This window comes from Eublepharis macularius, chromosome 13 (assembly GCF_028583425.1).
Source record: "Eublepharis macularius isolate TG4126 chromosome 13, MPM_Emac_v1.0, whole genome shotgun sequence".
Taxonomy (NCBI): domain Eukaryota; kingdom Metazoa; phylum Chordata; class Lepidosauria; order Squamata; family Eublepharidae; genus Eublepharis; species Eublepharis macularius.
This window is the reverse complement of record NC_072802.1, coordinates 3,243,211-3,267,292: the sequence shown is the minus strand read 5'-3', so window position 1 is coordinate 3,267,292 and position 24,082 is coordinate 3,243,211. Positions and strand designations below refer to the sequence as shown.

The following is a 24,082-nucleotide window of genomic DNA, read 5'->3' as shown; positions in this document are numbered from 1 at the left end:
CAGGTGCAGGAACACACGCACATGCTTTGCAGCGGGCTGATTTGGGCCCCAAATGGCCCACGGCAAAGCACGGGAACGCTCTTGGGGCAGCACAATGACATCACCCCCAGGAAGTGACGTTGTTGCGCCACCCTGGGAGTGAACCCAGGAGGCCCGTTCCCACTCCTTTGTCCCTCGCTGGCCAGGTGAGTGGGGGCAGGGGGCGGGGGGCGGGATCCCTAATCTGCATCGCTAGCTCCGGGATGATCAGTTGCACCTTTGCAATGCAGGGCTGCCAAGCTCACCCCACCCTTCCTTTTTACCTTTCTTTAGATAGCAGGGTTCCAGCATTCAAAATATAGGAAAGTTGGATAAACAAAAATAACGAGCAAATACAGTCTGCTCAAGCATCAGACAGAACAACAATACAAAGAAGTGGTAAAAATACGCAGTTCTTGGAGCCCAAAACTATACTTACTGTAGCAGTGTTGTTACTAGGATGGGCTAGTAAAACTTGAAACCTACTGGATTTGATTTACTTCCAAGTAAATACACATATGACTGGCTTACCAAGGCAAGTTCAAAGGAGGCCAGAGAGGGGGAACTCTTTCTGACAGGTAATCCAATGCAGATTTACTTCCGTTTAAACCCATTAACTTCAGTGGTTTTAGACTGGAAGAACCCTGCATAGGAATGCCCTGTAAGGATCCTACACGTTTTGGCACCATATCAACGAAAGAAAGAAGCTTTGTAAAAAATATCTTTGCATATTTGCATATTTTTGTGTACACTTTCCCAGAAGTCAAAAGCACACAGGCCCACCAATGAAAAGAGTGGGCATGTGCCGGAGGGAATCAACAGGCCATCCTTTGTCATTATGTTTGACAGGGCCACGTCTCCACGGCGCTTGGGAAGGCAAGTGGGCTGTCTCAGGCGTTCCGCATGTGGGCCCGGGATATGACATACCCGTGTGGTATCCGTCCCTGCAGCTTTCCTGCCCTGTTCGGTACAGCTGGTGTTGAAAACAGAGCTGCGGGGGTGGGGGGGGGCGGCCTAACACCCTCTGCTGTGTCTTGTTCCGTGGACCAAACTGGACGAGTGGTCAGAGAACTGCTCCTGTGCATTTTCTCCAGCCTTTTCCGTTTTGCTGCTACTCAGCCAGTAGCTGGGGAAAAGTTCAAGAAACTCCATTCCCCCTCAGCTGGTCCTCCTCCCCGCACTATCCTTATTTTACTCCCTCCACAGATTCTGCTTTCTCCTTCCTTCCCACTTGCTCAATTCACCCATCCACTGTTTCCCTTCCAGTCCTCCCGTTACCTCCCTTGCAACTTTTCCCCTTTCCTTCTTTCTCTGCAGCCTCCTTTACTTTCCTTCTCCTTCTTCCTTTCCCTCCCTCCATGCTAACTCCCTCTCTTCTTCCTTGTCTTCCTTGCTCTCCATTCCTTCTTCTACATGCCCACCCCCCCTCCCAGCTCATCTCAGGTTTTCAAATGGAACTGCAGCAGTTTGGAACTACAGACTGATATCACAGGCAACCTAGGCAATGCAAATGTATGTAAATAATTTTACAATTTTATTTTATCCTCTCCTTTTAAAAAAGATTAAGATTTTCCTGCAAACCTGGGAGTTCCTGGATTTGTAAAAGAATCTCTCCTTTCTGTACCGGCCCCCGTTGTGCAGATTTTTTTATCTGGGCTCTAAGGCCATAGTCAGAATTAGATATAAAAACAAGCTGAGGATCTGTGAGATTCACAGAGGATGGAAATCCACCAACTCACCCCAGACTGGACTCTTCTCTTTCCCCCTCTCCCTCTCTGCAGCCCTTTCTCCTTACCCAATCCAGTCACTACTTTCTCTCCATTCCCCCACCTTCCCTCACTGCCTGTTCATGGGATTGTTAAGCAACCCTTAAAATGGTGTTTGAGGTCTCACAATATAATGTTGCAAAATCTTATCCTCCCAAAAACTTTGGGTGGGAGGGATAAAGTACCCTTTTCATTTTTGGAATGTTCTGCAAACATCTAAATTGAGATTTGTAGGAAAATTCCCCTATCTGGAATGGCCCTTTTATGTGGATGTTTTGATCCACACTTCTCAGCCATTATTCAGAATGGAATTAGATATTTGACAGCTACTGATTAGTGTTAGCTGCCACTGACATATATCTCAAGAGAGACAATACAGGTATTTAAAATCAGGACCACTGGAAGACGGGGGTTTCTCTAGGACAGGGCTGTGCCTGTTCAGAATGTGGGACAGAGGGAGACACTGGTGCCGTGGTAGGCTGAAGCTGGTGATACTGGGGCATTTTGCCAGCAGATTTTCTAGAAACGACAGCTCCTGAAAGTTGTACCACAAATGTGCCATCTACCTATTTTTTATAGCAAGGCTGCCCCAAGCCTGCCCCATCAGGAAAATGAAACTTAGCCCTATCAGGGCTGCTGAAGAGGCCTTATGCTGTGACTGATAAGGGAAGCCTCCGGCCAAGGTCCTGCCTGGGTCTCGGCCTTGGCTTCTGATCCTTCTTTCCCCCTCCTCTCAGCTAAACTTGGTGAAACATTAACTCTCACAGATCTTACTGCAAAATGAGCAAAACAGGATTGTTCTCTTTTTGGAAAGAGTCTGATTTGAGAATTAACAGACCAAATGGCAAACTAGATTCCAAATAATTATCAAGTATATACACGCTCACAATAGCCAGTCTTGGAGCAGTCATAGTCTTTTAGCCCTACTTAGGAAGGTTGTTGTGAGGATAAAATCTAGGTGGAGGAAGGAATGAACTACATCAGCCACACAGAGCTTCCCAAGTGGGTCACATAAAAATGTGAGATACTTAATTACATGAAATAATGACGACTCAGGAAACAGTGGTAATTGATCCCTTGGTTGTCCTGTTGACAGGATTTCCAGCAAGCAGATGTGATCAGCGCACACAACATGGCACGGAGGCCTCAATAAAAGGGCCACCACACTGCTTAGGGTTGCCAACAGACCTGGAGAAAAAGGTCCTGTTCCTTTAATAGAGACTTAAACGTGTGGAAATGGACCACTAAACCTTTTCATGGCATGGAGGTAAATAACATCACTTGGTAAATAACATTCCATTAGGCTTCCCTTGAAGGGACTGGCCATTTTCCTCCAAGCCAGTTGGCAACAGTAATGTTGCTCCAGCATTCGGGTGAGCCATAAAGTTCAGATTATTTGTGTCATGGCTTCATGGGAATTTAAACCCCAGACATCTGCGCTGAATTGTGCTTAAAAGATTTTTACAAAATCTTTTCATATGGCCTCCTTTTCTGGAAGTTTTTTTAAAGCATTCATCGGGAAACTTTAACAATTCAGTGTCCTGTTATGGGGCAAGAAGGAATCTAGAAGAAACGATCTCATCGGATTTCTTCCAATACTAAGACTCTTCATAGGATTCCCAAGGGGATATTTTTATATTCTCTTAACAGTGAGACACGTCGTGGTTTTTAAAATGTTTTAAAACTCAGTCGAATTTGCTGATTTCTAAACGTTGTTTTAAAAAAGAGTTTTGTGGCACTTCATATTTATTATGATAGAAATGGTCATGATTGCGTAAGTTGTCTCCTTCAGACTTTTTGTTTTTTGCCATACATGAGCATGGTTTCATTTTGTTTCATGTAACAGATCTGCAATATTTGTCCCACTGTAGAAATTGCCAGTATGGAGAATTGCTTATAGGGTATCCAGTGTAGCATATGATCTGTGTTCAAATTCCCACTCTGCCATGGAAGCTCACAGGGGGAACTTGGGCCTGTCTTGCTTCCTCCTAGGGTTGCCAACAGACCTGGAGAATAATGTTATGTCCCTTTAATAAATGCTTAATGTATGGAAATGGATAGCAGAAGCTTTTTGGGGGCATGGAGACAAACAATATCGCCTGATAAATAACATCCCTAAAGACTCTAGTCAAAGGATAGGGCATCTTTTCTCCAGGGAGGTGACAACCCTGCTTACAAGTGATTAACTATCAGCACTAATAAAGGTTTTGAATGGTGTAGACAACTCATGCAGTCCTAAGCATACTCATTGACTCTTCTGGGGATTGGACTGTTGGTTAAGTGTTAGAATCACAAGATTTCTGACCTTTCTTTTCAATACCAGAATGTGCACAATAAAACTATTGGAGACAAATTCTAAAGTACTTTCTAATGCACCATATCATGATGAGGATCCATGAGGCTTAAAAATTATGTGTTCCAAATAGGTTTGTCAGACAGAAATAATGCCAGAAACGAAGTTATCCAACACTTGTCATTATTGGAACAATGGTATATTTGAACATAGTATCATAAGCATGTCTACTCAGAAGTAATTTCCATTTTTTTAAAGTAGGGCTGACTTCCAGGAAAGCGTTCTTGAGATTGCAACCATAGGCTACCATAATGTTCTTTTTTCAATGTTTTTGTTGCACAGATTTTCCAAGAAGAGCTTAAATGAATTACAGCAACAAAAATACTCTTCCAAGCACTGTTAAAATTTTATTTGCTAAAAATTTCCCAGTATATATAAGATTGCAGTTTTCGGTTTATGTGTGTGTAAGGATAATTAAAAAAAAAAAACCTAGCTGATTCTTAATAGCACTTAACATTAATCAATACAACCTTTTTTCCTCTCAAAAACAAATTCCCCATCTAATTTGAAGGCATTCAAAATCCATAAAGGGCAATGCAATTCTTAAACCCTTAATATAGTTCCAGGTTTTGTTCCCTTTTATTCTATACACTAATTAGAAATCTCTTTTGATTTTGGTATCAGAAGCAAATCTTTTCAGAGAACCGACTATACTCTGGTATCGGGTCCATGCGGTGTTGAGAGAGAAGCTACCTCAATCCCACATCGGGGAACATCAGAGTAAAAAACAATCCTCCATAAACACATTTTCAGTTACAATCACCTTTCACTGGTAATTTTCTTACCACTCTGGTTCTGGGAATAGGCAGCAATTATTGTTTTCATGGTGCTCAGACTCTTGATTTCAAGCTTGTTTAGACCTTCGCTCCACAGGTTAAAAGATATCTCTGCAATGAAGCCTTTGACCAATTTCAAACTCCACCATCTGGCCAAAGGAAGACTGAACAAATGAGAGGGGAAGGGAAACAGAACCTACATTGGAAAGGAGGACACCTAATCAGAGCCATTTGGAGAAGGCATGATCTATTGCCAAGCCATGGCTTTTTCCATACTAACATCAGCAAAATGTTAGATAAGAAGCTATACTTTAAGCAGAAGCCCCAGCATTTCAGTATTAAGAGTCTCGTGAGACCTTAAAAGTTTACACATTTTATTATAGCTTAATCTTTTGAGGAATAAGACCCATTTCATCAGAGGCATGTGGTAGATTCATACCAGACAGTCATTTATATAAGAGATTACAAAGCGTAAGAAAACACTGAACACAGGAGGGTTGGAGGGCAGCGACATGCAGAGGGTCGCAGGTTCTTTCCTCCTGCTGTTTATGCCTTTTTTCTTCTGGTCATTCTGATGACCAGAATGACTTGTGTGTGGTTTGCTTGTATGTGTGTGTTTCCCTGAAAAAGGAAAAGGGCAACCCTTCTAAACCTATATTAAAAAAATAACCACTAGACAGAAAAAATCAGCACCCACAAATTCAGAAAAATAAATACAAAATCTATTTAAGAATATGTTCAAACAGATAAACGATGAGAAGTCCAATTGGTTGTTCAGACCACTCGGTTGCGCAGGAACCTGAAGGAAGGAACAGTGTCAAGTCCTCCTCTTCTAACATTTCCCAAATGTAAATTGGAGCCAAGCAAGTATGTTGGACCCAACAGAGGTCTTGCAGTCTGACTGTTGCTACATTGAAAGCAAGTGGAGCCTGGCAGGGTTAAGGGCTAAGCTACTTTGTGTGGGCCATAGCCACAGGTATTTTGAGACAGTCTATAAATGCTTTCTTTTTATAAAAAATATTTTCTGTAAAAATATAAACAGAACCGAAAAAATAAAATAAAAATGGTATCACCATAATAATAATATTGAAAGAAAAAGAAGAGTAAACATATAGTAAGCAATGATACTGTAAACTGTAAAAATTATATAATAGCAACCATTTTACTGTCTTCTTGTAATAAAAGGTTATAGTTTAAACTCCATCTTCCCCTTCTGCCTCCGTTTTGTTACCAAGTAGCTACTGATTGTGATCTGCAAAGGATTTTGGTTGTATCTTCGCACTCTCCAGATTAATAACTAAAGTTTTTTTGATATCCTGCACATATCAATCCTTGAATATGTTTGGTGTCTCTCAGAAAAGAAAGTACAGTCTCTAGTATTCAGATTTCTGTTCCTCCAAGCATCTTCCAATTGTAACATTTCCATATAATTAAACACATTTTGGGGGAAATTTGCCTATCTTTTTAAAGATACATTACCCCCATTCATGTGTCTCTTTCTTGAAAATCTAAAATGGAAAACATTTTCATAAAAAAATGTTCTTGCATTGATTGGGGCATATATTGTTGCTAGTGTGTAAATCTTGCCTTCCAGGGGCCTGGTTTTCAAAATCATGTATCGTCCTTCCTCTTAATTCTTCTGTAACATTTATTTGTAAATTGCTTACATAAACCGTGATGCCTTTTTTGTTATAAATTCTTTGAAAACACACAAATACATACTAACAAACAGGAACAAAGCCCCAAAGAATAATTGAAATTGTAATATGATACAACAGAAAGGGTGGGCAGCCTAGTGCCGCAGCTGCCACTGTATAACTGAGTCTCTTGTGTGTTTCTGGTTGCCCAGGGGAGGCAACAAAAAGAGTTTTCAGCTACACATCAGGGAAAACTTCTCAACGGTTAGAACAGATCCTCAGCGAAACAGGAATCCTCGGCAGGTGGTGGGATCTGCTTCTTTCAGATTTTTCAAGCAGAGGCTAGATGGCCATCTGTCAGCAATGCTGATTCTCTGATTAGGTCATTGTGGGAGGGAGAGCAGGAGGAGGTGAGCCAGTGCACAGCTCTCGTGGCCCTTACTTATGTGCCCAGGGTAATGCTGATCCCTACTTTGGGGGCAGGATGGGATTTTCCTCTAGGTCATATCAGCCAGGGATCCGGTAGGTTTTTTGTCTTCCTCTGGGCATTGAGCAAGGGTTGGGGGGGGGGGGTAGCTGAGAATTTCTTGAATTGTGTAGGGGGTTAAACTAGATGGTACTTGGGGGTCCTTTTCTTCTCTATGTTTCAGTGATTCTATGACTTGGTTGCTAATATCCCTGACTAGAGATAGAAAATTTCCAGAAATTTAGAAACCATAGGAGAAAATCCTGGAGGTGGGGTTGGGGGAACTGGGCTTAACAATATAAAATACAGCATTTATAACTTAATCAGAACACTAAAATGTACTATCTGGCATATATATGGAATTTAAAAGTATAAATATCTTTTCTTTCTACAAGCAAAATTGCAAATATATGCAGTATTTGAGATCTGCAAACAGCTACACCTTATGCTACTCGAGCACGTGTGTCTTAGTTCTTGAGAGGTGGGAGAGGAGCTGAAATTAGAAAATACATTTTACAGCAAAACAAAACGAAGTGTATTACTGTACTCTTTAAAAGCATTTCACTCATTCCAGGAGAAAAATTATTTCTTAGGAGTTGCTCTCCATGCTCCCCCAAATTTCCTAATTTTTCCATTAGAAAAAAAAGAGGGAGACACATCTACTAGAGAGAGAGAAAAAAATGTATTTGTCCTCATTTTTCCAGGCCCTCATTCCTCCCGACTAAAGTATGTAGCTAATAAACCAGGGAGCCTGGATAAGAGAATATACGATATTCTAATCTAGGTTTGACTCTCTCCCCTTGTGGCCTAACCAAGCTCTGTTTCCTTTGACCACATGTCTGCCAGACACCCCTGGGGCATGCACTGTATCCTAGGAGAACTCTGAAACTCTCTCCTTTAGAGCATCCAGTTCTCAGGGGGAACCCAAAAATTCCGTAAAACCAGAAAGTTCTTTGCACCCCACTGTCTTGAGCTAGAGAGACTGTCTGGGAGGTCAGGCCCTGGAACTATTTACTGCACTGTACTTAATCTCCATTCACTCGGAAAGGCAGCAGGGGACCATCCAAGCAGGATGCAGCCAGCACCTCTGCACAAAAGCACTTTTGTGAAGATGCCCACAAGCACTATTCAAGACAACACGCAGTTGGCCATTTCAGGAGGCTGTCACTGGGGCATGCAAGGTACATGGCCTATCCCAACAAGCCAATGGAAATTTCCATGAAGTTTTTAGAATAGGCAAATGAAACATGGCAAGGAAGATCTAACCCTCCAGTTGGTCATGGGTTTGCCTTACTGAAAAACACTCATACACTAGCCATCACTGCGTTCAGACATCATGGTTAACAGTGATCAAATCCAAGTTACTTGCCTGTAACATTGGTTTGCCAACCAACTGCTGTTTGTTGTGGCATCTGAATTCACCACCCCTTGCAGCTGCCAAGCCACAGAGATGGTTGAATGGGGAAGATGTCCTCTCTGCCAGGAAGCAAGTGGTAAAAGACAAAGTGAAATTAACTCACAGTCCCGGGTTTGCTACTTACATCGGGCTGAGAAACCAAAACTTGTTTGCACAAACCACTTTTCTAAGATATCTGAATAGGAGTGTTCGATCCAAGATTTGTGATCCGGCTAAATAGTTGGATTTATGCCAATCTGGCTATGCCAGCTCAAATAGGAGAATCCCGGATTGGATTCAGGGGGCTGAACACTGCTGGGCTGGATTGCTTCAGGTGCTGCAGAGGCGGAGCAGCAGTAAGAAAGAGGGCAGCAGTGCAAAGCAGAGGCAAGCTCCACGCCAGGGCAGGGGAGCAGCGCAAGGCGGGTGGGGACAGGAGGCAGCAGGCAGAGTGGATTCCCATCCCATCCTGCCCCTCCATCCCTGCCTGAGCTCCAAAAGAGTCCTTCAAGCCACCATCAGCTACCTTTTGGACTCTGTGGCTCTAGTGCACTTGACCCCCCCCATTGCAGTTCTCTATTTTTACATTGGCTTTCTCTGATTTGACATTGATTCTCCTCCTTCACTTTGGTTCTGTTGGGCTTTTTTTGGTTCGACTTGCATGAAAGTGGGACTTGCATTTGGAACTGGCTTTTGGCCAGGGGTTGCCTTTGGTTAATGTTTCCCTTTGCCTGAAAAGCCTAGGAAATGTTTCCCGCATAGGGAATGATGGAGAGTGGACCTCTAGAATTGTTCAGGGACCCCTTGAATTGGACCCCGGGGTCCAATCTTCCTGAAATGTGGGGGATCTTTAGTAGACAGGCAGGAGTAGGTTCTCTGTAAATTTGATGGAGATTGCTTGAAAAATACCTAAGACATTTTTGAAGGGAATTGTAATGATTTTAAGTAAAATGTGTGTATTTGTCTTTAAACGCTTGGTGTGGTATAAATGAAGAGTGGGGGTGAAAGAGAGGGATGAGCGAGTGATATGATTGGCTGATGACGGAGAGTATGGGTGGAGTGAAGGCGGTTTTAGAGGGAGAGTGGAGAGAAAAAGATTCGGTCAGGGCAAGAGAGGCCGGCTGGGTGCAGCCAGAGCTTGTGTATGATGACTGAGAGAAATATAACCGGTGTGGAATCCTGAACTGCGTGTTTGTGAAAGAACATTCAGTCAGGAGAAAGCAGGCAAACTGTGTGCGCGCCTGAGAAAAGGTCTTGCTTGTAATTGAGAGAGAAATTAATATCAAAAGCAGGCAAGCTGTGTGTGAAGCCTCAGAGAAGATCTGTGTGACTGGGTTTAAGTAAAGTCACTTTAAGAATTGACTACTCCTCTTTGGAAACCATCAAGTTTAAGAAATAATATGAAACCGATATGCTTCTTATAAAAAATAAAAGATTAATTTGTTTTTTTTTTAATATCCCAGAGTTATTTCTATATCCCATTCCTATCCTCAGGGCTACATAGTACCACAAAGGAGCCTGACCCTCGGGCACGTTACTAAAAGGAGAAATTTAAGTTATTCTGGAATTTAATTCCTGGTGGCAGCAAGCTACCAAGAGGGGGCAAGAATAAAAGGCTTAAGGACCAAATCTACCCAAGAGAAAGAAAGGGGTCGTAACATCCCCCATCGGCCCAGATAGTTTTCCCTATAGGGAATAATGGCCAGATAAATTAGGGATTCTCTAACAGGATTAGAGAATCTTTTTTTTTTTTTTTTGGTTATTCCTGAAACCTGGATCTGGATCACCTGAAATGTTTTTGGGTGCACGCCCCTAGCTCTGAATACAACTGAACTGTTGGCAGCTTCAAACTACAGCTTGAGTTAGTTGGGTCCCTTTCTATGGAGCTACCAAAGAAGTTGATGATGCAGGCAGGTTTGTGGTTAAGGAGGCCCACACTGCTATCCTAAACAGAGCGACACCCTTCTATGGACCTAGACGGGGATAACTTTGCTTAGGATTACACTTCCATGCAAACGTAACTTAATGTGAATTGCCAGGTGATCTAGTATAGTTATTAGTTGATCTGTTCCTGGGACCCGACTTTGTTACAGCTTCAACTCTATCTATTATCCCCAATGCTACCCACAGTTTAACACTGAGCTTTGACTCTCTATCTAGGCAGGCAGGAATAGACTCAGATATTAAAATGGACCAGGAACAAGCCTAGCTTAAGCGGACTCTGGAGTGCTGGTAGCTCTGCCACTATGTCTCAGCTTGAACAGGGTTGGGGCAAAGGAGGAGATATGAGCCTATACTTGCAGCCACTGCAACAGAGTTCAAGCCGGGCAACCCTTGCAAGACTGCCGGGGCCGTGGGTCCAAACTCTGCGTGTTCAGTACGGGGACCTGCAGCTGCCATTTTTTCCTCCTGGGAACTCAATTCCAAAGTGTTGCTTGTGCCTGATTTGGATCGGGATCATGGTGGGGGTAAGGGGATCCTGCACATTTCCTGCATAATTTTCCTGACCTAAAATGGCCTTGAGGGCGTTACATACCCCATTTGGGGGGGGGTCTACATGTAAAATAACTCTCCTGGTGACTCTGGATAGGGAAAACTGCATGGGGGGGGGAGCAGGAAGGAGGCCTTCCTTGCCCCGCACCACAGTCTCAATCTGAATTGGACAGCTGTGGTGCTTCTCTGGGAACTCTCAGTTGAAGTCCTGCTGCAGTCCCTGTGACCATCACACAGTACAAATAATGTGTAGTTTGGCCCTCTGGGGCCCTCCAAGGGCTTTCCCAGTGTACTGAAGAGTGAAGGACCTGCCCACCTTGCTGTCACATCTCCTGGCAAAATTAGGGCCGTCCCTCCCCCACCCAGCAGTTCCCCTCCTGAGTTTTGAGGTTCAGGCAGGGTATTAGCCATCGGGATCATGCCCTGTTTGGTTTACAGATCCAAAGACCTCGTATGCCTCAGTTTCTCGTTACTCATCTTACATTTTGGTAAAAACTAAACCGATATCCAACAAGTCACTTCTTGGAAGAAAAGGGAAAACATCAATTTCAAACCCTCAAGGAAATGGACTTGGTGCTATTTTTTAAAAAAGAAAATACGCCCTATGCAAAAATCCAATTTTGATCAAAGGGAGAGGCCCGCCCAACGACCCCATCAGGTAAAGCAGCTCACCAGGTGTGTACATGAGAGATGGCCTTTTGGTTGGCAGTCCGACGATTATGGAACAGTGTCCCAGGGAGGTATGAATGGCCCCCTCACTGCTGATCTTCAGAAGGCAGCTAAAGATGTTTTTATTTAGGACAGCTTTTAATTAACTGTTGTTTACTGGCAGCCCTAAACTGTGTTTTTAAACTTTGTTTTATTCATTTCCCAAGTGTTATTTTTATTTATATTGTAAATCGCCTTGAGTTCCTGCGAGGTACAAAGGTGGCTAACGAATGTTTTAAATAAACAAAATATTTAGTACCCAATAAAACACATTTCGTGTACCCCCCAGGAAGTCCAAGGCCACTAGGCAAAGGCAGGCAACGGCAAATCGTATCTGTTCATCTCTTGCCTTGAAAACGCGATGGGGTTTCCATAAGTTGCCTTGCGAACCCTATTGAGTTGCCTTAAGTTGGCATACACCGCCCCCCCCCGCCCCCAGACTGAGAGCCAACAGCTCATGTTTAACAAGTGACAGTCCCTGTTTTTGTACTGGAACGCACACTGGCGCCTCTCTCAAACGCAGCCATTTAATATCAATAATATCGCGTCGCCCTTTCTGACCCAGGGCTGCATTTGAGACAAAGCCATGCCAGCCGCAGCAAGCCGGAGTGCCAAGGGCCCATTTCCAAAGACGAAGAAGGCATTTCGCCAGACGAATCTGCTGCACGCCAGTCTGCCCGCAAGCCCGCGAGGCCTAGGGCCGCTGGTGTGACTTTGGCCTCCGCCAGGCACGGCTCCCGTTTTCCGCAACGGAACTAAATTACGTACTCTGGGACTATGGGGCAATTTTGCACGGCCCCTCCAAACACGCGAGCCCAACACATTGGCGGGCAGCGCAAGGGCGACAGCAAGGAGCCGGCAGGGGCGCGCGAGGGGCGCAGAGCCACGCCGGGCGGGGGCGTCTGCCCTCGAGGGCGGCCACGGGCGAACTCCGCGGACCCTTCCCGCCCCCTGCGGGGCAACTTCGCGCGCGGGCTGGATCGAGGCGGCGGGGCGAGCAGCAGCGGCGGGGCCTCGCCCGACTCCCGGGCCCCAGCCGGCCCCCGAGTGGCGCTCCGCTGAGCCGGGCTCTTCGGCTGCCAACCTGGACGGCCGCGGCGGGCAGACGGGCTGGGCGGAGCGAGCGCCCGCCTCCGACAAGGCTGCGGCGCGGGACGCGCTTTCCGCGCTCCAGCCCTCCAAGCGAGGCGGGCGCCGACGGGTTGGGCGCGGCCCTGGGCAGGGAGGGCGAGGACTCAGCGGCCCGAGGCGCGCCCGCGCTCGGCAAGAGGGAGAAGGAGCGCGGCTTGGCGAGCTTTGGGGTCTCTGGAGCAGAGGGGCGGCGGCGGAGGAGACGCTCTTCGTGGCCAGGCCCACGGCGCCCTCCTTTTTCAGACCCGCTCGCACCTGTCGTGGCAGCGGTCTAAAAAAAGCCCGTCCAAAGTTCGTCCCCGAAATGTTTCGATCATCTGCGGCAAGAGCGGTCTGAGATGGCAGCGGCGAGGCGTTCCTGTTTGTTTTCTTCCCCCCCCATTCGCTTGGCGCCAGGGCATTCAGGACCCAAAGCAACCAGCTCGTTGCCGCGGGGCGCTTTGCTCCCACCGAATAGTCGTTCCGTGCGGGACAAAGCTTCAGAGAATTGGACAGAGTCCAGGGTCACGCCTTTGCCAAGGAGAAGGTGGTTCAGACAACCACGGACGAGCAAGGGTTCAGACAAGCAAGGGGGGAAACCGGTCTGCGACAGGGACTGCGGGTGTTGGCCTCACACCCCTTTCTCTGCTTCCCAACCCCCCCATCTTTTGCCGTGCCTTGGCTTTAGCATGTACCTCTGACCACGGGCAGAACGCTGTTCTTTCTCCACTGAGTAACTGCTGTTGCTGCCCGCGCATTTGTAAAAGGCCCAAAGCCACAGAAGGCAGGCGTAGCTCAGAGACTGAGATTCTGCTGTGCACGCACAGTGTCAGGGCTCAGTCCCTGCCATCCCCAGTTAAAGAATTTCAGGCCAGGGGGGAGACCCGGGGGGGGGGGACAGGGAGGGGGGGACGGCCCTGGCCAAGGAAGGGCCTTTGAGGGAGGAGGCGCCGCCTTTCCTGCCCAGCCTGGCCTGTTCTACTGCAGCTCAGAGGGGGCCCCCCGTGCTGCCTTCTCCCAGCTGCGACTAAGCAGGCGCTGCCTCCCCTCCCCCCCCCCCCCCCCCCCCGCCAGGAGACTCAGCTGTGTGTGGCCACTATCGGCCTCCTTCTTGACACATTATATTATCAAAACGACAGGAGCAGCTAGAGAACTTGGCTCCACACTTTTTTCATTAATATGTATTTAGCTTCCTTCGTGCTTTCTGTCTGTAATGGGTCCTTAATAATTAAGACAATAATGTTTTATCTTGGAAGGTCAATGTACTAAATGATGTTAAGAAAGGAAGGAACATCTTTTGATATTTGTTAAAGGAGAGATTACATATTTTTTTTACAAGAAACACCCCCAAAAAACTAATGTACCTTTGACTGAGTAAACTAAAATAGCATTATGTAGCCACTTCTGAGAGCAAGATTAAAGGTGTTGCAATCTTATTAAAATATGTCATTCATGTTTCATGCTAGTATTTGAGACCCGGAAGGGAGGTATATTTTTGTTAAAGATACTTTGCAGGGGAAATTGGTAACACTAGTTAATGTGTATGCTGCAAATAATCCAGTTTCCTTCTTTAAGAATATTGAACATTTGTTGGAGGATTTTTCAGAAAGGTACATTATCACTGGTTGGGATTTTAATGTTGTGATAATCAACAGAACTGTACTAAGATCATAGCAAAATATTGAACACTTACTTTAATAGGACATTTTAACTTCTTCAGTTGATGGATGTTTGGCATCAATATAACCTCACAAAGAGATTCTTCCTTTTTTCTCAAGAACATAGCTTTTTAAAGAATTTATATGTTTTTAATATCTAAAACCTCCATGAGATGGATAAACTAAGTACAAATATGTTCAATCCTCTATTCAGATTAATATTTCCTCTGCTCAGAATTAATATTTCCATTCAATTTGAAGAACAGATCATTTAATAATTCCTTTGTGGGGGGAGGAAGCCAAGGATTAATTTCTATACTTTGTGTAGACTCACAAAAATGGGAGGTCTATCTATGCCCAATTTAAAATTTTATTACTAGGTGCTCAAATGACTCAATTATTACAACTTCTACATCCTAGCACAGAAGATAGGCTATAGAATCAGTTTACGCATCACCCCTCCCAATGCCAGGAACAATATGGTCAAAACCAAATCTTAGATCTCATACAGTTGCTTCAAATCCAATTTTGAGTAATACTTTTAAAATCTGGGACAGTCTCAAGAAGAGACTAACTTCTCCCCTCTCTCCTGTTTCGAGTGTTTTAAACCTACGCTAGCTCCCACAGGTTAGCGACTTTACATCTTTTCTATTATGGCAACAGGTAGGCCTGGATAAACCTATTCAGTGGTTTAAAGATAACTAAGTGTTAACTAAGGAAGAGGTGGAATTGAAACTGCATAAGTCGGTCCATTGGTTCCACTACCTTCAGATTCATAATATCATGTTGGAAATAAATCCCAGAAAAATTACTCTTAAACCTTTGACTGCCTTTGAGACCATTATAGATAAACACAGTTTAAAAGCAAGGGGACTTCTCTCTTGCATTTATAAAATTATCTTGGATACCTACCTGTCATCGCCTCCAACTTAAGTAAATGGGCAAAGACTTTACCAATAGATTTGTCTTTAGATGACTGGGACAAGATATGGCAGTCTCCATCAAATACGTCTCCAATCTTTAGTGCTAAAACTCATTTTTTTAAACTTATAGCAAATTGGTATATGACACCTATTCACCTCCATAAAATTGACACCAAATATACTCCATATTGCTGGAAAAACTGTGGTCAGTTGGGAACATATTTTCATCTATGGTGGGAATGTCAGGAAGTAACACATTTTTAGTCAAAGGTTAGGAATCAAATTGTAGAGTGGTTGGGAGTGGATATTCCCCTTAGTCCTGAATTTTTGCTTTTAGATCACTGGCCAGTTATTTTGGTGCAAAAATGCAAGAGAAGTTTTAGCTCTCTGTTGGTAGCTGCAGCCAGGCAGACTATTGCTTCTCGTTGGAAAGACTCTGCAAAACTTACACTTTAAATATGGTATGATAGGATTTGGGAAAGCTGTATTATGTCTCAAGTTACTCACATTTTTTTTAATGGAAGATTCTCTACTCTCTAAATTTAACCGTATGCAAATTTATTGGGATCCAGTTCTTGCTTATTTTAGAATTAATCGTTCCAATTATAAGATATGGATGTCCACTTAAATAAGTTTATTCTATCTCCTATAAATAATTGGATTTTGAAATTTGTATATTAGATAAGGACTCATATCAAAACTATTAGTACACTGTTGTGTAACTACTTTATCCACAACAACCATACTTTTTGTTTTTGGGTACTTCAGGTTGAATGTTGGTCTATAGAGTTATAAGCCTACCTCACAATCTATTGATCTTTTTTTCAATGCTTGACTTGTAATTGTAATGTTTGTCAAAGTTTCAAAAGTTAATAAAGTTTTAAAATATATATGTATTTTTAAAAAAGAAAAATTATTTAAAAAAAAACAGTGATGAAAAGGCAAAGTAGCTTCAGGGAGGGCTCACCAGCCTTGAAGAGGAAAGTTCCATGGAGGCAGCAGTGAAAGATGACCAGCGCTTCACGGGGAGGAGAGGGCTCAGACAGGGACTGTTCTGCCTAGCCAGGCAACAGGCCATGTGCTTGGAGCACATGAGAGGGAGTTACGATACAGCTACATTCATAAACTTCCCCTATTAGCATGAGAGTATGACTTGTTTGCTAACAATTGGTTGTGACCAGAGCATTTGAGGCTTGTGTGCTTGCTTTATTTCCCCTCAGTGAACAATTTCAGGCCAGCCAGGGTTAAAACCAAAAGAAGAACAACTTTTATTAACGAGATAGAATATTGTAGTGAATAATTTTAAAGCATATAGATATATTGTGGTTAAACAGGAAATCTTACAATGTTTCAGAATGGGAATTAACAGCCAGCTCTCTCTCTGCTGCCCTCCCTTTCAGCAGATCTAAAACCTTCCCCTCAACTGCCTTAACACCTCTTCCAACTGTGATCTGCTAAGTCTCTTTGGCTATCTCTGTAGGAGAAGTGGAGCTGGAACTATGCCTGTTCGTCACACAGGTATTAAGAGTTTTTTGGACTCATTCTCTAGGTTTCTGGACACAATTGTCTGAGGAAGATAGAGCATGAACATACTCGGGGCCTTTTTTCTGGGAAAAGAGGTGGTGGAACTCAGTGGGTTGCCCTCAGAGAAAATGGTCACATGGCTGGTGGCCCCGCCCCCTGATCTGCAGACAGAGGGGAGTTGAGATGGCCCTTTGCGCTGTTGAGCGGCGTGGAGGGCAATCTCAACTCCCCTCTGTCTGGAGATCAGGGGGCGGGGCCACCAGCCATGTGACCATTTTCAAGAGGTTCCGGAACTCTGTTCCACCGCGTTCCCCCTGAAAAAAAGCCCTGAACATACTCATATCCTTACAAGAACTTACAATGAAGGACTGAAAGATTAAATCCTCAGGCTTTAGATGGCATTTCTAGCAATTTTCCTTTGACATGGACTACAAGGAAGATTATCATGATTTTGAGGCCACATAAAAATCATAAAAGACCCAGGATTTTATAGATTCATAATATTGCTTAACTAGGACTATAACATTTTGACTATGATCTTGTTAAATATATAAACACTGTCCACACTAGATTTATCCCTGGACTGTCTTTATCTTCAAATATCGGGAAGCTTTGTACCTTGATAGATTATGTGAAAAATAAGAAAAGGAAAGCTGCTTTGCTTTTGCTAAACACCCCCCCCCCATGTGACCATGTAGAACCACTTTTTCTAACACCTTGTGTAAAAGCTGTCTAGTTCGGAGTTTTATGATTTTCAACAGATATAATTTATGCAGAATCCTTAGAATAACTGGTACTGATAGGCACTCTTATCTAATCCAATTCAGATTTCTAGAGGACTTAAACAAGTTTGTCCACTTTCTGCATTAGTCTTTGCTATTGCTATCAAGGTTCTTGCCATTATGATTCGTCAAATTCAAGTAATTAGTGGAATTGCCTTAAATAATTATCAATAAGTTTACAAGCTGATGACCTTGTAGGCTTCTGTTGAACATTGAAAATTCAAGTAAGATATTTAAAAAATGTATTAGATAGTTATAGCTTAGTTTCAGGCTATAAGCTTAATGTCTAAAAATCTGAATTATAACTAAACCATGTGTATAGAGAGGATACTGATAGTAGCTGCTGGATTTGTAATGCAGAATTCACAGATACAGTGAAATATTTTGGTTTTTCTATTTCAATAAATTTAAATAACTTAGGTAGTCTTAACTCTGAACCAATTATTACAAATTTGATCCTTAACATTATATGATAGAATCAATTTAGTTAAAATGTTAGTATTACCAAAATTAATTTTCCCTTCTGAAAAATATTCCTATTAACATTCCCAAAACATTCTTTAAAGATTGGGATATGGTGCTCTTAAGACTACATATGGAGCCATAAATAGCCCAGAATTGAACAGCGTTCTGATCAAGAAAAATTGTCTCAAAGCAGGCATGAAGTCCCGAGTTTAGTTTATTGTTATGGGGCTGCCAGGCTACTTGGCAGAATTCAGTTGCAAGATTGGTTATTCTTCAAACAGGCTGATAGATTGCAGTTTTGTTATCAAAAATCTTATTAGTATTTTGCTCATAACTTGAGATTGGTGGTAAATTTGCTCAATTGTTTGATTACTTTTACTTTATTGAAAATTTTAAAATTTTGTCTTTTAAGGACATGACAAAGAAGTAATGATACCGTTCTTCTCTATTGTTATTTACAAATAAGAATGTTTACATCTTAGAAGCTTTGTACAGGAAGTTAAAAGGTTAGATTAGCAAACTCGGAACTTATTTTTTAAAGGAGGAAGACAGGGCTTTGTCAGATTTCTACATCTTACTGTAGGTCAATCGTAGACTCACCCCAAGTTATGTTCTGAAGTGGAGAAATTCTTTGGGCTATGATGTTGGTCCCACAGTTTGGCTCTTCCTATTTTTCCATGGATCTACTTTTTCAGTTAGCGTACTATTCAACATTTGCGTTGGATAGTGAAAATCAGGCAAGTGATTGCATTGGCAGTGAAAATCAGGCAAGATAGAAGAATTGGTGGAATAAAGGAAGGGAAAGATAAATAAAATGAAGAGCTATGTAGATGATGTGGTCATATCAGTGACAAACCCAAACAATTTCCTGACTTGTATAATGGAACAAATATCAAGATTTAGACAGTACACTGGATACAAGTTGAATAAAAAGAAAACAAAGATAATGTTACTTTCAAGAATGACAGAGGAACAAGAAGAGTTTGAAAAAATAACAAATTGTGCTATTACTACAAAGACAGTAAAATACTTAGGGATAAATGTATCAGCACTAAATGAGAATCTTTATAAGGACAATTATCCAAAAAGCCTGGACAAGAATGACCGAAGATTTGCAAAGATGGGAAAAACTGAATATTTCATGGCTATAAAGAATCTCTGCTGTTAATATGAATATATTACCAAAACTGAATTTTGTATTTCAATGGGCAGTGCAATCCTAATGTTGCCAAGTAGGCCCCCTCTCCTGCTTTAAAGCCGGCCATGAACTGTGTTAAAGTTTCCGGCGTTGCTGTTTTACTGCTGCACCAAAGATTGCCCTGCACGTGTGTGTTCTGATACACGTGTCAGTTTCCTGCCTGCTTGTTAATTATCTTGCTGCTGCAATAGACTGTGTAGTTTACTGACTCCATGTTTGGTTAACTGCACGAAGGACTCTTTTCCTGGGCAACCCTGCCCTGACCTGTATCTGGATTTCCAGTGTATGTTTGGACTTTATTACAAGTGTGCCCCGTGCCTGCATTGCCATCTGCCATGGACCGTGCCTGTTCCCTGCCTTGGGCTGTGTTTTAAAGTGCTGTTCCCCCTGCCTCCATGGAAGCCTGCCTCATATGGGCCCAAGCCGCTGCTAGCAGCCGGGCGCCTGCCGGGGAAACCTCCAGCGAGCCTGGCTAGGCGCTCCCTGGTCAGTTCCCGCCTGGAGCCTCCCGCGAGCCGGTCGCCAAGCTTGCCCTCGCTACCGGGCAGCCTGCTATCCAGCCCCAGCCATGCCCAGCTGGCATCCATGTTCTTAGGCAGCCAGAAGACCCAGGGAAGAAGACTGCTTTGGGAAGCCATTTCGGCGAAGCGGGCACACCACGTCCGCAGCGAGAGTACTTCACCCCACTCTGCATATCTTAGGAGCCACCCCGGAGAAGGAACTAAGTGCCGACCATCCCAAGCACTTAGAGAATGCATCTCAAAGAAACCTCCGCATTCCAGAGCTGATGACATCAGGACAAGCCCTGTCCGCTGGAACATCCATTCAGCCCACTCGGATTTCCCCCTCCCTCTTTTGTCCCCTCTTCCTGAGGTGTCACTTATCACAATCAGATTACTAAAGTGGCCCATCCAAGCCATTCAGTAACCCATTAGAACCTTTGTTTTAATCTGTGAGAACCACCAAGTACAGCACCTGCCCCAGGGTACGTTTTGGGGTATTTAAGCTGGTCTCCCAGACCACCCGGTGCTTAGGCCATTCCTGTCCAGAATCCCTTGCTGTCCGTCTGTGGTCCCAGTGCTGGCATTGGGCCACCTCGCTGTTGTGTCTCTGCTTCGCTCCAGGATTGTGAGTATTCCCCACCATCGTTGGGAACCCGCTAATGCGAAAGTCTCTGCATTTCCCACTCTGTATTTCTTAGATCTTGTGTGTTCTCTTGTATGTTTGTGCAAGTTTAGGCTTACGCCACATTGTTAGCAAATACACGTGATTGAACCTATTTGTAGTCTGCCTCTTTTTCACTAGAGTGTCTGGGATCGGGACCTCCGTAAACATAGGTTAAGATCCGCGCTAATTTTAAGTTACAGACTGCTAAAGCTAATTTCCCCCGTTAATAAGAGCAGTTCTGGTAACACTAAGGGGTGCAGGGAAAGTGAATAGGCACCGAACTAAGGCTTGCGACAGCGGAACTAGCTCCTACGTGAGCTTAAATGCTCTTCCATCAGTGGTGGCACAAGGCGCAGCACCGCTGGCGGGCTGGCGCCGCTGCAAGTGAGAGGCGGCCAGGCGGAGGCGGAGAAGCGGCATAGAGCCATGTGTTGGTGCAGGAGGGGGCGGGGAGGAGGGCGGGTCCAGAGTTAGTTTGCTCCCTAAACCCTTCCAGAAGCAGGAACGCCCACAGTGGCACAAAAGAGCTACACCACAAAAGAACAATGTGTAGCCCATAGGTGCCCATTGAATGGCGAAAACTTGGCCCCCTCTCCGAGCGCCCCGCCCCGCCCCTGTGGCCCGAAGGAGCATAGGATGGGAACTATCATGGGGAGCAACCAGCGTGCGTTCCCAGCATGGACAAGCCCTCCTCCTCGCACCCAATCACCAGCAAATGCACCCTATAAAACATCCGGCCAGCGCTACCCGCGCTCTCAGGTAAGTGAGCACATGGCTGGAAGCTCTGCCCGTTTGCTGTGTGCCGTGGGCACTTTGAACGCAAGGTGGGAGAGAGGGTGCCCACAGTGGCAGGCACTGGGTGCACTTTGGGGACTTTGCAAGAAAAGTGGGAGAACTTTGCGCTCGCTGAAGGGAAGAAGGGCAAACAATAGCCACTAACAATAGCCACTCATATTTCCTTGCAGGTTATCTGACTCTGAAGTTCCATCTCAGTAAGTGGCGAGGTAGCACTTACGGGTAAGAAGGAGATGGGGTGGTGGCTAAGCTGGCTGGCTGATTTGCGCTGGCCACCCCATCACCTGGACTCGCCTGACCGCTAGCCATGGCGGGGGAGAGGATGGTGGCAGCAGCCCCTGCCTGCCCCAGAGGCAGTTGCCAAGGAAACTACTCTTGACCAGGTGTTCGTAACTACCTGCTCGTTTTCTCCCTTAAATGTAAAAGCACCCCAAGGCAGAGCACATCCTCGCCAGAGGGTCTCGCATCAGCCGGTTCCTGCCACTGCCACTCTCTTACTATGTGCATCTTCTCAAATGTTGGAGTGCGGCCTTTGCCTCAGACATGGACGGGGCAAAGCCCACATGTGTCTTTCTCTCGCAGGCACGTTGTGACCCGTCTGGGAGATGACCGACCAAGCATGTCTGCTTCCTTCCCCCTGCCCCTCGTAATCCTCTGTGAGTGACATTCGGATCCAGCCCAGGAAGCAATATCTCACCGCAGTCCACATCTCAGCCTCGCCCCTGGGAGTGCAGAAGGAAGGCTGCGCGAAATGCCTTGGCTCCCTTTCCAGCCTAGAAACAATCGCACTTTTTCAGTTTAATAAAACGAGTTGAAAAACAACTTCTGTGTTTGCATGTCTGACTGACATTGTCATTAGCCTCTCCCTAAACACCCTGTCACACATTTCCACTCGCACATCACCACAAATATATCAAGCAGCACCCCGTTCAGCCTCCCCGCCCCCTTCCTCCCCCCAGAGGGGTGGGAATTGAACTGTGGCCCATGAATGTCCGCGGGGAGGGGGGAGGCACTGAGGACTTTCATTCTCTGGTAGGCTGAGTGGCTGGCATCTGATAAGCCAGGAGGACGGGGTGCAGGTGGAAAGCTGCTGCCAGGGGCTGGGGGTTGTGTTTGCGGAAGCAGGGACGGGCTCGGCATGGGGAGGGTCTCTCAGTTCACTCTGGGGGGGCATCTCCCCAGTACTGGGATATGGCTGTCAAGGTCCGGCCCCCGCTCTCGCTTTGTAGAGATGCAGTGATGTGTTCATGTTGCACAGCAGCAAGTCTGAGCGAACTTTTCATTCCCCTCATTTCCAAACAGCCTTCCACGTGGTTCCCAATGGGCGTTCCTGTCACTCATTGCCAGCCCCACCTCCCCCCCACCTGCTTCTCCGGAACCTGGGGCCTAATTAGGGTTGCCGGTCTCCAGGTGGTAGCTGGAGATCTCCCGAAATTACAACTGCTCTCCAGGCAACAAAAACCAGCTCCCTACTGTCTGGTCCTACTTTTTAGGGGGGGGGGACCTTTTTCTTTGGGAGGGTGGAAGTGGAAGCAGGTATGTGCAGGCACACCGAGCACCTCATAAGAAATGGGGGCTGGACGGGCAAGGGTGTGTGTGTTCGATCTGGACCTTCACTGTCACCTCTGCACCCCTCCTTGGTAGGGATGCCTGCCCTCTGACGGGGGCCTATTGGAGGCGGCTGCGGTGATCACGGCCACCCCATTGGCTGTGCCGCTGCTGTTCCCTCGCCTGGATGTGAGGGGAGGGGTGCGGCCATTGGCTGGTGTGTGCGTGGTTGTCAGGGGAACAGTGGGCAGGACCTCCCAGGGGCTACTGCATTTTGCCTTGCCACGTGCAGGCGCTGGTGGGACTATCCTGCAAGTCAATAGGGTGCCATTCAGCGTCGCCCCATTTATACCGGCGCATGAGCGACGGAGCTGCCTTGGGGGTTAGGATTGCACTGTAATTTTTGTTACTATAAATTCTGATTGTACCTTTTTATTAATCTAATTTCAAATGTAGTACTTATACAAGTTTTAACGCACTTTATATTGTTATCTTTTCTTTTTAAATAATTCTATACCAAAAAAAAATTTGCAAAATAAAATGTTGTACCAGTGTCATTTAAGTCCTTTGAAATCAGCAAGAATTTATAGAAATGGTTCGTTCTTGTTGGTTCTGTGGGGGAAAAGCAGATTTTCTACATGTGGTGGAAATGCATGAAAGAGTAACAGTTTTTGGACAATGATGACGTTTATTCATTTGTCTTGTCATCAGCATGCAACCCTGTTAAAATCTATCCACTAAACAATGTTATTTTAATTCCAAAAGGTTTCAGAAAATTGCTCTTTATCAAATTACTACAGCAAGATTAACTAAATGCGGGCAATCCAACCTGTCACCCCAAAACCAAAATTGATCAAATAGATCAAAGGAGGTCTTTCTGTTATTCAAGATAACTGCTTTGCAGAAAGCTTGGAATATCAAAGAAATAGTCATCCAATGGAATCTGGTTATTAATAGACTACAAACCATTACAGCTGATATTTGTCATCAGATAGAATGATCTTGCTTTTTACACATATTTGAGGTGCTGCGTTCTTTCAAGTTCTGATCAGTTTTGTATTTTAAAGTCCTGTAAATCATGTTTTATGTATCGTGTTTAAGATTAATATAGATTTACAGAGTTTCAGACTTGGGTGCCATCAATATGCAGATGACACCCAATTGTATCTGATGATGGGACGGACGGCCTGACTCTGCCCCAGATGTCCTGGAACGTGCCTTCGAAGCTGTGACTGGACAGTTGAAGCAGAGCCGGCTGAGATTGAATCCCATGAAGACGGAGGTCCTACATGTTGGCCT

General features: G+C 44.8%; 1 protein-coding gene across 3 annotated transcripts in view; it reads right to left on the bottom strand.

The window, feature by feature from the left end:
• LOC129341379 (diacylglycerol O-acyltransferase 2-like) overlaps positions 1-5,103 on the bottom strand; it is a 77,499-nt gene extending 72,396 nt beyond the window's left edge. For 2 of the 3 annotated variants that reach the window (XM_054996538.1, XM_054996539.1), the window contains exon 1: positions 4,923-5,103. In XM_054996538.1, coding sequence (XP_054852513.1) covers positions 4,923-4,962 — 40 coding nt within the window. In that variant the 5' untranslated portion in view covers positions 4,963-5,103. Of the gene's footprint in view, positions 1-4,900 lie in introns of all 3 variants that reach the window. The other variant, XM_054996540.1, reaches the window with a different exon arrangement.
• Positions 5,104-24,082: the final 18,979 nt, after the last annotated feature.